General features: G+C 56.5%; 2 protein-coding genes across 3 annotated transcripts; both read right to left on the bottom strand.

Annotated features, from left to right (window-relative positions):
- Nucleotides 1-830: 830 nt before the first annotated feature.
- On the bottom strand, nt 831-3928 carry RAB4B (RAB4B, member RAS oncogene family). Of its 2 annotated transcripts, XM_074277564.1 has the most exons (7): nt 3792-3928; nt 3563-3643; nt 3340-3454; nt 3130-3192; nt 2881-3035; nt 1661-1756; nt 831-1496 (listed from the first exon to the last, which is right to left on the bottom strand). In XM_074277564.1, exons 1-7 carry the CDS (start codon nt 3805-3807, stop codon nt 1381-1383), a joined length of 642 nt encoding a protein of 213 aa, XP_074133665.1. In that variant the 5' UTR covers nt 3808-3928; the 3' UTR covers nt 831-1380. The 2 variants fall into 2 exon arrangements, with proteins under 2 accessions (XP_074133665.1, XP_074133666.1); XM_074277565.1 differs by lacking the exon at nt 3563-3643 and having other exon boundaries at nt 3792-3907.
- A 1002-nt stretch (nt 3929-4930) lies between these two features.
- On the bottom strand, nt 4931-10957 carry MIA (MIA SH3 domain containing). The gene is made up of 4 exons (XM_074277566.1): nt 6370-10957; nt 6000-6133; nt 5632-5742; nt 4931-5164 (listed from the first exon to the last, which is right to left on the bottom strand). Exons 1-4 carry the CDS (start codon nt 6497-6499, stop codon nt 5141-5143), a joined length of 399 nt encoding a protein of 132 aa, XP_074133667.1. The 5' UTR covers nt 6500-10957; the 3' UTR covers nt 4931-5140.
- Between the last annotated feature and the right edge of the window lie 9 nt (nt 10958-10966).

Genomic DNA, 10966 nt, shown 5'->3' with positions numbered 1-10966 from the left:
CCTCGGGGGGCGCAGCTTCGGGCCGGGCGGGCTGGGATGTCAGCTTGCTGTCCCTGGAAGGGGGATTTGCAGGACTCTATAAATACCCCCTCCTGTGCCCTCCACTCACCCCCTTCCCTGGCAAGGCTCCCCGCAGGGCCTGGGACGTGGGGTACGTGACCCAGGCAGCCCAGGGGCCAGGAGGGGCCGCGGCACATTCCATACTCCCTCCCCTCCCCCCCAGAACAGGTGGAAGCGGGCTGGGAGCCTTCCAGGAACTGGCCAGGCCCGGATGCTTGGATTGTTGGGGCTGAGATGTGTTCGGGGAACCCCGGGGAGGGACTTCTGTCCCGAGTGATGGGGCCTCTCCTAGGCCAAGGCAAGGGATGAGTCATGTCCCCGGGAGGGAGTGGGGAGCGCTAGCCCCCACCCCCACTCCCACCTGCCCTTTATCCCAGTCTCCATTGGGGACCCCCAACTCTGCAGACCCAGCCTCATTTTCACTCTGTAACTTCCTCCTTCTCCCCCACAATTCCCCAACTTAATCTCTAACCCCTACCCCCCCAACCATCCCCTGCCGCTCCCCTTTCACAGCCCCCTCTCTGGCCTGGGACCTTGTCCAGGCTCCTCCCCCCCCCCAAACCTCATCCCTGACCCAGGCCCCTCATTCCCCTCCCATTCATCTTCCAGGCTTCAGACCTCACCCAGGCCTGGCCAGCCAGGACCCAGGGCAGTCACCATGCCAGCCTTTGGAAGATGCCCACATCCTACACCCCTCAAGTAGCATTCTAGAATTGCCACTCCTTTTCCTGAATTTCCTTGTCCCCAAGACTAAAGAAACTCAAGACAGCTGAAAAAAACACGTTTTATATATCAATATATAGTGTGTGCGCATGGTGTGTGTGTATGTGGAAACAGACTTGATGGTCCCCTCCCCACCTAATGCCCCCCCAGACTAATAAATACCATTTACATGGGTCAGCAGGGCCCTTGGGGATCTGGGAGGAGAGACTGGTGGGGACTCAAGCCCCTGGTCCTATTGTTTAGATAATGGAAAAGGTCATAAGGTTGGTAACAAGCCAGGTGTAGCTACTCCAAGGCTCAGGGTTGTAGGTGGGGGGAAGGGGCATTCCCCCAGCTCCACCCCCAATGGCTCAGACAGGGGCCCCTCCCAGTCCCCCCTGGAGTACAGAGGGAGCCCACTCTGTGTTTAATGCCCTCTCAGAGAAACTGGGGCAGAATGGGAGGGGGAGGCCACGGGCCAGATCAGGCAAGGAAAGGGAACAGAATGGGGGAAAGGAGCTGGACATAGCTTGTCCCCAGGGCTCCGATCCACAGCTTCTCTCTGACATCCCGGTGGGGCGGATGTCCAGCCCTCCAAGCCACAGGGAGAGAGGAAAGTCAGCAGCCGCACTGCTGCCTGCTCTGGGCCTGAGTACCCCGCGGCTGGCGAAGCTGGCGTAAGGAGGCGTCGCCATACTGGATACCCGACCCCATCCTCTCTGGGTCCAGTTCACCTGGGGAGAAAGGGACAAGGGAGAGGAAAACTGGTATGGGACTTGGCAGGCCCAAGGAGCGACTCCCACACAGAGGCCCAGGAACAGGCCCGCAGAGGGACAGGAAGAGGGTCCTGGCTGCCCCCCCCCATCAGCCCTGGCCCTGGCCACCCATGGGATCTCACCCGAGTCAATCTTGTTCAGGATGGTTCGGGCACACTTGAGAAAAGCTTCTTCTACGTTCTCGCCCGTCAGGGCACTGGTTTCCAGGAACATCAGCTCTGTCGGGAACCGAGTGCCACTTGACCCCAGGGCAGAGACATGGCTTTATTTTTCCTCCCCCCAGCCTCTGGAACATGGAGTTCGAACCATGGGGCCCTGAGATCATAGCGTGTTTTGAAAAAACTATGGAGCAACCTCAATGCCAAATGTTACCCTAAGACAGGAAAACTCGCCCTCGGGGCGGCCTAGAACAGTGTCACAAGTAGAACAAGTAGACACAGCTATTGGGATATCCTAATGCACAAAGGTTCCAAGTTTACAGAACCCTTGGGCTTTTCTAGAACAAAATATTACAAGTAGAATCCTTGGGGCGTCCTTAGAACATAGTGCCACATGTGACCAGAACCCTTAGGATATCCTCATAATAGAAAATATCATAAGTAGACAGAGCCTTTGGGGCCTCTTAGAACACAAGACAGTAGTCAGAGCCCTTGGGTTATCCTAGAACAAAGTGTCATCAGAAGAACTCCTGGGGCATCCTTAGAACATAAGAATGTTCCGAGTGGACAGACTCCTTAGCGTCCTTAGACCAGAGTGTCATCAGTGGACAGAGCCCTTAGGGCATCCTTAGAACAGAGGTCACAAGTGCACAGAACCCTAGGATAGTCTTATGATAGAAAATATAAGTAGACAGAGCCTCGGGGGCCTCCTAGAACACAAGACAGTAGACAAAATCCTTGGGTTATCCTAGAACAAAGTGTCCCACAGAATCCTTGGGGCATTCTTGGGACACATTCCTGGACGGACTTGGGGCACCCTGGAACACGCCGTCTCACGAGGGGACGGACTTGGGGCACCCTGGAACACGCCGTCTCACGAGGGGACGGACTTGGGGCACCCTGGAACACGCCGTCTCACGAGGGCCCGGACTTGGGGCACCCTGGAACACGCCGTCTCACGAGGGGACGGACTTGGGGCACCCTGGAACACGCCGTCTCACGAGGGGACGGACTTGGGGCACCCTGGAACACGCCGTCTCACGAGGGCCCGGACTTGGGGCACCCTGGAACACGCCGTCTCACGAGGGGACGGACTTGGACCATGTTATCCATGGAGCTCTCAGGCCAGCTGGGGAGAGGGGATCCTCCCGTCCCATCCCACCCAGGTCTGGCTGGGAGCTCACCGTTCTCCTGGGCAAATCGCGAGGCCTCCAGGAAAGTGACCTCCCGCTCGGAGTCCAGGTCCTTCTTGTTCCCGCACAGGATGACCACGATGTTGGGGCTGGCCAGCGTCCGCGCGTCCGTGAGCCAGTTGGTCAGGGAGTTGTAGGTTTCCCGGCTGAGCAGCGGGGGGGAGGAGCAGAGACTCAGTGGCTGCCCCCCCCCCCCCCCGCCCGCCCTCCCGCTCCACTTCCGGCCTGCCCGTCACCCACCTGGTAATGTCATAGACCAGCAGCGCTCCGGCCGCTCCGCGGTAGTAACTTCTCGTCACGGATCTGCAAAGAGCAGCGGGGCCCCTGAGCCAGGCCTCGGACGGCGAGTCCCGGCCCCGGCAGCCCGCCCCCCCCCCCCCCCCGCAGCTTGTGCCCCCCCCAGCCCGCGTCCCCCCCAGCCCACACGCCCTGCAGCCCGCGCCCCCTCACCTGAACCGCTCCTGGCCCGCCGTGTCCCAGATCTGCAGTTTCACGGTCTTCCCCCCCACGTTGACCACCCTGGAGCCAAACTCCACGCCGATGGTGTGGTTGGAATCCTGCTTGACTGAGGAGGGGAGGGGGCGTCAGCCCGGTGCGGGGACAGAAGCCCCCACGCCCTCCCCGCCTCGGCCCCCTTCCCAACCAGAGGCACGGACGCGGGTGGGGGCCTTACACTTGTTCTCGATAAACTGGTGGAGGAGGCACGATTTGCCGGTGCCGGCGCTGCCAATCACCAGGAACTTGAAGAGGAAATCTGCGGGGACAGGGCCGGTGATGGAGAGGAGACTCGCGGGGCCCAGAGAGGGCAGCGCCCAGCCCGGCGTCACACAGCATTGCTGAGGAGGAGGAAACCCAGGCTTCCGCCCCGCCCCGCCCCGGCCCCGGCCCCGGCCCCTCCTCACCGTATGTCTCGGCCATGTCTGGCCGCAGCGGCCGCTGCGGCTCTGGCACCGGCTCCGGTTCCGGCTTCCACTCCGGCTCCCGCTCGGGCTTCGGGCCCCCCCCCAACCCCCGGCGCCGCCTCCTCCTCCTCCTCCTCCTCCTCCTTCCGGCTCCCAGCCGCGGTCTCGGCCCCGCTGCGGCCTCGAGGACACGCCCCCTCCTGGAGGAGGCGGAGCCGCGACCCGAGCAAGGGATTGGCTCTGAGGCCAGCGCCGGGGAGCGAGGCTGCGGGGGACGACCGACGGAAAGGGACCCAAGAAAGTAGGCAGGGGCCTGATCCTGTCGCTCGATTAGCCCTGGCCTCGGAAAGGGGGAGGGGGGAAGCCGTGGATTGGCTGAGCCAGCGAGGAAGGATTGGAGGCCGGAGAGGGCCGGGACTAGGACTGGGGGAGGAGGAAGAACAATCTGGGCCCACGATTGGTCAGCAGAGGGAAGGAGGTGGGCTCTGGAATAGAAGGCGGGGCCGAGAAAGAGACGGCATTTGGAGCGCAGGAGGAGGAACCTGCCGCGGTCCGGGATAGAGCAGGAATAAACTCAAAGGGTCAAGAAGACGGCAAGGGATTGGCGGAAGGGACTCGGCAGTCGAAACCTAGGATTAGCCGAGAGGGACAGGAAAGGAGTGTGCACAGGACCGGGACCAGGGCAGAGGGCTGGAGGAGACAGGAACGGCGAAGAGAGCACGGAAAAGGGCATCGCCCCACCCCCCGTGGCGACCGATCGGAATCATCGCCGAACCCAGAGTGCTACCTAGAGAAGCCGCTTCTCACCTAGGGATTTTTCTGATTGGCTCGGTGATTCCCAAGATGCTTTCTATTGAGTGATGACGACCTTACTTCGTGATCTGATTGGTCCGTTCCTACTGGGCCCCGCCTACTTTTACTTGCCCCATTGAGTAGTCCGTTCTTCCTACCCTAAATCTCTGCCCTTATGGCTCCTCCTTTCTGGCCTAGCCACACCCCCAGCTTCTGATTGGTTTATTTCTAATGCCTCGCTGGAAAGAGGCCACAGAAATCGGGTCTTTGGATCCCTCTGAAGGGAAAGTTTGCCTAGCAACTAATGACGGCCACAAAGCCGAGTTTTATGGATCACCCGAACCCGAGACCCCGGGCCGCCGGCAACCTGACACCACGCACGCTCACGCGTCCACGCGCACATACAAATTCACCACGACCGGGCTCTGCTGCACACGGGTGTTATTGGCACAAAACGGGGCAAGGGGCACAGGAGGGCGGGGAGGAGACGTCCTGAGGCTCGGGGCCAGCATCTGCTTCTCCAGCCGGGCAGAGACTGGGCCAGGGGCAGCCTGGACTCACTGGCAGTAAAAGTCCCACTTCTGAAAGAGAGACGAGGTGGATGGGCAAAGGGCACAAGCCTGCGGGCAGGGGTAGCGGAGAGTGGGATGCGGAGGGAAATAGTTTGCAGAAGGGGAGAGGGTCCCCAAATGCCAGTCCCCGTGTCAGGGAAACCCGAACGTTTCTGCAGAACAGCTGAGGACCCAGGGGTTGGCAAATATCGGAAGAGATTAACTCAAACGTGAGCCTTAATAAAGGCGGTAGAATCATTTCATCTAACCCTTCCCAAGCTGTGGGATGAGGGAGCTGAGAGCAGCTCCGAGAAGCCGTCTGTTCAGTCGGAGGCTCTCAGTCAGCGGCCGGGGAAACTGAGGCCCAGGAGAGGTAAAGGGGCTGGCTTGCCCCCCGCCTGTGGCTAGTTTGCCGGGTCGGGATTAGAAGGTAGGATTTAACCATCTAGGGAGCAGAAGGGGGAGAAAGGAAGTGCCGGGGGCTTCTGGGCGCTCACCTCCGTTTTAACCTCCACCTTGGCAGGCTTCAGGACATGGTCCTCTCGGAGGATGCTGCTTGGGAAGTAGCCCAGGCGGGCAGGCTGGGCCCCATAGTACTCCCCCTGAACCTGGTATGGGCAGCAGGGAGCATGTGGTCAGAGCTTGCAAGCCACACTCGCCCCAGACCGTCTGCGCAGCCCTGGGAAAGAAGTCTGCGGGCAGAGCTAATAAATGTCTGAGGCCGGGTTAAACTTAGGCATTCCTGTGCTACCTAGATCCCTTAAAAACAAAACGGGGGCTTCAGGATCCCTTCCACCACGTCTCTCTTCTGCCCAAACCCCAATCCTGGCAGCCCTCCCAATTTCAGGCCCCAGCCACCACTCACACTGCCCCCCCAGAAGAGGCGTCCTCGGCCCATCAGCTTGGAGTAGACGAAGACCACTTGGCCCTGCTGGACGGACAGAAAGCGGCAGTCTGGGGCCGAGTAGTCTTGCAGGGCGATGGCCTGGGAGATTGGGTCTAGGGCAGAAAGGATTGTTGGGGATACTTAGGAGGCTGTTTCCCGAATGTACTCCACCTCAGGAAAGCCCAGGACTGCTCAGCTCCAACCCTGGCACCAGCCGGAGATGGCACTTGGTCTACTTTCTGGGAAAATATAAGGTGCCCCTAGCAGTCCCTCTTCTCCTGGCCCAAAGCACCCAGCCTATCCCCTCCAGGACCCAGTGCCCACCGCACCCCAGGCCCCAAAACCTTACAGCTGCATTCTTCATCTGCACACAGCTTCCTGGCTGCCAGTTTGGCCATCAGTCGCCCCCCAGAGCCTAGATTGGGGAGGCTGCTGAGAAAAATGGTAGCAAGAAGCAGAGATACCGGGGTCCGGATCATGATGCGCGGATAAGTCTAAGGGCCAGACTGAGACTACTGGAACTCCCTTCTCACTTCTGGGGGGGCCTGCCTGTCAATTCTGTAGTTGCCATCCCCGCCCTGAGGCTTTCTCCAATTTGTAGGCTGCCAAGCTTTCACCAACTTCGTCAGATCCAAGTGTCAAAGTGGTGATTAATCCTTCTCTTGGGGGCCCAGTCTGGGATTTCCTGCCCTCCTGAAAAAGGGCTCTATTCTCAAAAGCTGCCCAGGACCCAGCCAGCATCAGCTCCCAACCTCAAATCTTGCCCTCCTGCGCTGCCTCTGGCCCCACAACCAGAGAATTCAGGAGAGGAAGGCAGAGCCTGAGAGGGGGCTCCCTCTCCCACTCTCAAGAGCCTCCTTGTTCCCTTGCCATTCCTCTCTTGCCCACAGGAAATTCTCCACCGGATTCCAGGCCCTGCCTTCCTCTCCTGACTTGTCTGGTTACGGGGCCAGGAGGCTGCGCAGCAGGGCAAGATTCACAGTTGCGATTTGCTACTGCCTAAGTTCTGGGCAGATGGTAGTGAGGGGCTCCAGGTGGACCAACCCCCTGATTTCAGAAAGAGCTAAAGGGCAGAAGCTCCAAGGAATAAGAACTGGAAAGTTGGAAGGCACCTGGTCCAACCACTGCACTTTACAGATGGAAGAGTTGAGACCCTAAGGTAATGAGGGAGGGAGTTGCAGGGCTGAATGCATGTTCTGAATCGTTGTTTTCCCCGAAGCACCTGAAACCTGGCATTTTATACAACTGGAAAGAGATCCACTCCGGCGGGGAAAGACAAAGTCACAGACACTAATTTAGAACTTTGTCAGGGCCTTCCTCCAGGCTGCACCAGGGCAGACATTTGTCCATATCCTTGATTGGTGGTCGTCCAGATAGGAGCCACCAATAAGAGGGCGCTAACTCCCTCCGCCTCTCAACATCAGCCGATACCATCTTTTGGATCCAGAGTTGAAATCAGCTTTTTCCATCACTCCTTTTTTGCTCCCACACCACCTGCCATCTTTTGAGGGGCCTGAAAAATGTTCGATGGAACCCCACTGTCTACCTGTCTCACCCTGGCCCTTCACAGCGCTTCCATTTCAGGGAAAACTCTTGGTTCTCATCCCACTCTCTTCCAGCCCATGAAAGCTGGCATGACTGGGATGGAGGCTCCTTCCGGTCTACTGAAGTCTTTCCAAGGTTCAACAGATGGGATTTCCTCCCTGAATGTTTTGGGGACCCTCCTGGGCCTGGGAATCCCCTCCAGCTCCCTCATCCCCACCTCTTCCCAGGACCATAGACTTACCAGGAGGGCAAGGCAGTGAGTTTGATCGGCACAACACTCAGCATAGCTGGGGGTTCCCATGCCCCATGCAGGGGTATGCTGGGATCCTTAGCCCCGGCCCTGTCCTTTCTTGGTCTCCTCAAAGCTTTCTCCTCCGATCATTCCCTATTAGGTATCTCTCCCTACTCATTCCTGAGCCTTCCACCTACAAATGTGCCCAGATCTCCCATTTTTTTCTTTTTTTTTTAAATGATAGCTTATTTACCAGATATGTGCATGGGTAATTTTTTAGCATTGACAATTGCAAAACCTTCTGTTCCAACTTTTCCCCGCCTTCCCCCATCCCTCCCCCATCTGGCGGGTTGATCAATACATGTTAAATATGTTAGAGTATAAATTAAATACAATATATGTATATATGTCCAAACAGTTGTTTTGCTGTACAAAAAGAATCGGACTTTGAGATAATCCAAGATGCAGGTGAAAAAAAAATAGAGGGATTGGGAATTCTATGGAGTGGTTCATAGTCGTCTCCCAGAGTTCTTTCACGGGTGGAGCTGGTTCAGTTCATTACTGCTCTATTGGAACTGATTTGGTTCATCTCATTGTTGAAGAGCCAAGGCCATCAGAATTGATCATCATATAGTATTGTTGTTGAAGTAGAGAATGCTCTCCTGGTTCTGCTCACTTCACTCAGCATCAGTTCCTGTAAGTCTCTCCAAACCTCATCCTGCTGGTCATTTCTTACAGAACAATATTTCATAGCATTCATATACCACAATTTATTCAGCCCTTCTCCATCTGATGGGCATCCACTCAGTTTCCAGTTTCTGGCCACTACAAAAAGGGCTGCCACAAACATTCTTGCCCATACAGGTCCCTTTCCCTTCTTTAAAATCTCTTTGGGATAAAAGCCCAGTAGTAATACTGCTGGGTCAAAGGCAATGCACAGTTTGATAACTTTTTGAGCATAGTTCCAAGTTGCTCTTCTCCAGAATGCCTGGATGTATTCACAATGCCACCAACAATGTATCAGTGTCCCTGTTTTCCCACATCCCCTCCAACATTGTGCATTATCTTTCCCTGTCTTTCTAGTCAATCTGACAGGTGTGTAATGGTATCTCAGGGTTGTCTTCATTTGCATTTCTCTGATTAATAATGACTGTCTCCCATGTTTTAAAAAATTCACCCAGCCCTGGGTGAATCCTTCACCTGCAGGTGATTCCTTCCCTTTTCTCCAACTTTTCAGCAGGTTTTGACAGTCAACCACCTTTGCCAGACCTTCTTCCCTTGCCTAGTCTCAAGGCATGAGTGTCGCCCCCCAGGTCTTCCATGATCTCAGGGCTATCATGGATCAATTTTTGGCTCTAACAGGACCCCCAAATCCACATACGTCCCCCCCAACTTTTCAGCATGTCATGGATGCCTGCACGCTACCCATCACCAGCTGATGAAATGTTTTCCAAAAACTCACCTTCTCCCCAAAATCTTGTGCCTCCTTTAGGCCACTTGAGGGCACAGCCATGCTGTGCTCCCTGGGAGTGACCCAAGTTCACAATTTTGGCCCTGGCTTTCCTCCCACTCCTCCTCACCATTGCTTCTTGCCTGCCATCTCTCCTCAGTGTCCTCTCTTCACTCACATTGGTTAGGTCCCTAATCAATCACTTCTTTTTTTTTTTGCTGAGGCAACTGGGGTTAAGTGACTTGCCCAGGGTCACACAGCTAGGAAGTGTTAAGTGTCTGAGAGCAGATTTGAACTCGGGTCCTCCTGAATTCAAGGCTGTTGCTCTTCCCACTGCACCACCTAGCTGGCCTTCTTGCTTTTATCTTTTGATCAGCAACAGCCAAATGTGCTCCCTTTCCCTTTCCAGCACCAGCCTTGACCAACCCATCTTCCAGAGTTTCCTTAATACCCCTAAATCCCAAGTCTGGAATCATGGAGGTGACGACTGTCAACTCAGGCACCCAGGGGTTCCATGACCCATCCAGAGACAAGGCCATGAAGCCACGTTCGGCCCAGGGAGGAGAGCGGGATCTACCCGACATCCCGCGTTGTCTGAGGCCGAGCCTGAAGAGGGGAGGGGGCTGCTCCAGAGATGGGGATGACGGTCTGCACTGGCCTCAGCACCTCTCGCCTCCACACCCTTGAGAAGAAATGCAAACTCCTGCTGGGTACTTCTTCCCACCCACCCCATTCCAAAATGGAAAGTAGGCAGGAGGCCGATCCGAGAGCCGGCCTGGAGTGCCAGTGTTACCTCTGGCATGAGCATCATTAACCCTCTTGGGTAACTAAGTTATTGACAGGACTGACTTTCCTGGCTGAGTTCTCACCGCAGTCCCTGTCTCATCCTCCCTGGGGTTCCAACCAAGCTAGGATCAGAATCCTTTCCTCCGCGGGCTCACAAAGATAGTGAGTGTTAGGGCCAGATCTGAATGAGGGGCCTCCCGACTTAAGGGCTAACGCTCTGCCCGCTGCACCACCTAGCTCCTTGTCCACTCCTTTCACCTGTCCTCCAGGCCCTGGTTGATGGAGACAAATGAAAACCTTACGTGGCTATTCCACGCCTTGCTTTGGGGGTAACTGTAATCTCTAAGAAGAAAAGGCACAGCAGCGAGGCTCACCCGACTGTTATTGAGGGCCTTAGGAAAAGCCATCTGAAGAGCACCCATGATAGGGAGCTGGCCAAGGTGCTAGAATACGCCATCACCAAGCCTGTGCCTTCAACCCCCAGCTCTCCCAGGACCTCCTCCAAACCTTCCCTCTGGTCACCCCCATCTTCCCTGAGCAGGATTTCTCCCTCAAGCTGTTCTGCTTTACTTGACTGCACACTCAATCCTGTATTCGGCTCCCAAAGAAAACACAAAGTTTGGGGAGGTGAATTCACCTATCCTGTCAGCTCCCATCCTCCACCCTGGGCAAGTCTGCCGCTCCTGCCGTTAAAGGAGCACAAAACTAGGGCTAGCAAGGGGCCCCGTTTGCTGCCGTGCAGTCCCTTGGGTCGTGTCTGACTCGTGAGTCCATTGTGGGGGTACGAGACTGACTGACCCAGGTTGGCCTCTCCCAAAGCCCATTTGGCCAGAAGGGTGCCCCAGACCAAGACCATGTGCCAGAAGAAAGCTGGCAAAGGGGCGCAGGGGAGCAGACCGGACAAGCCTTCCCAGGCCAGCGTCCAGGCGCAGC

The sequence above is a fragment of the Sminthopsis crassicaudata genome, chromosome X (assembly GCF_048593235.1).
Source record: "Sminthopsis crassicaudata isolate SCR6 chromosome X, ASM4859323v1, whole genome shotgun sequence".
Lineage (NCBI taxonomy): Eukaryota > Metazoa > Chordata > Mammalia > Dasyuromorphia > Dasyuridae > Sminthopsis > Sminthopsis crassicaudata.
The sequence above is the reverse complement of the archived record's forward strand: the minus strand, read 5'-3'. Positions and strand labels throughout refer to the sequence as shown.

Coding starts and splice junctions, on each gene's coding strand:
- RAB4B (XM_074277564.1), bottom strand. Junction 3,455..3,562: donor CCAGTTTATCGAGAACAAGT/GTAAGGCCCCCA, acceptor TCCCCTCCTCAG/TCAAGCAGGATTCCAACCAC. Junction 3,193..3,339: donor GCGGGCCAGGAGCGGTTCAG/GTGAGGGGGCGC, acceptor TGCTCTTTGCAG/ATCCGTGACGAGAAGTTACT.
- MIA (XM_074277566.1), bottom strand. CDS start 6,499: ATGATCCGGACCCCGGTATCTCTGCTTCTTGCTACCATTTTTCTCAGC. Junction 5,743..5,999: donor GCCTCTTCTGGGGGGGCAGT/GTGAGTGGTGGC, acceptor TGCCCATACCAG/GTTCAGGGGGAGTACTATGG. Junction 5,165..5,631: donor AGGTGGAGGTTAAAACGGAG/GTGAGCGCCCAG, acceptor TCTCTCTTTCAG/AAGTGGGACTTTTACTGCCA.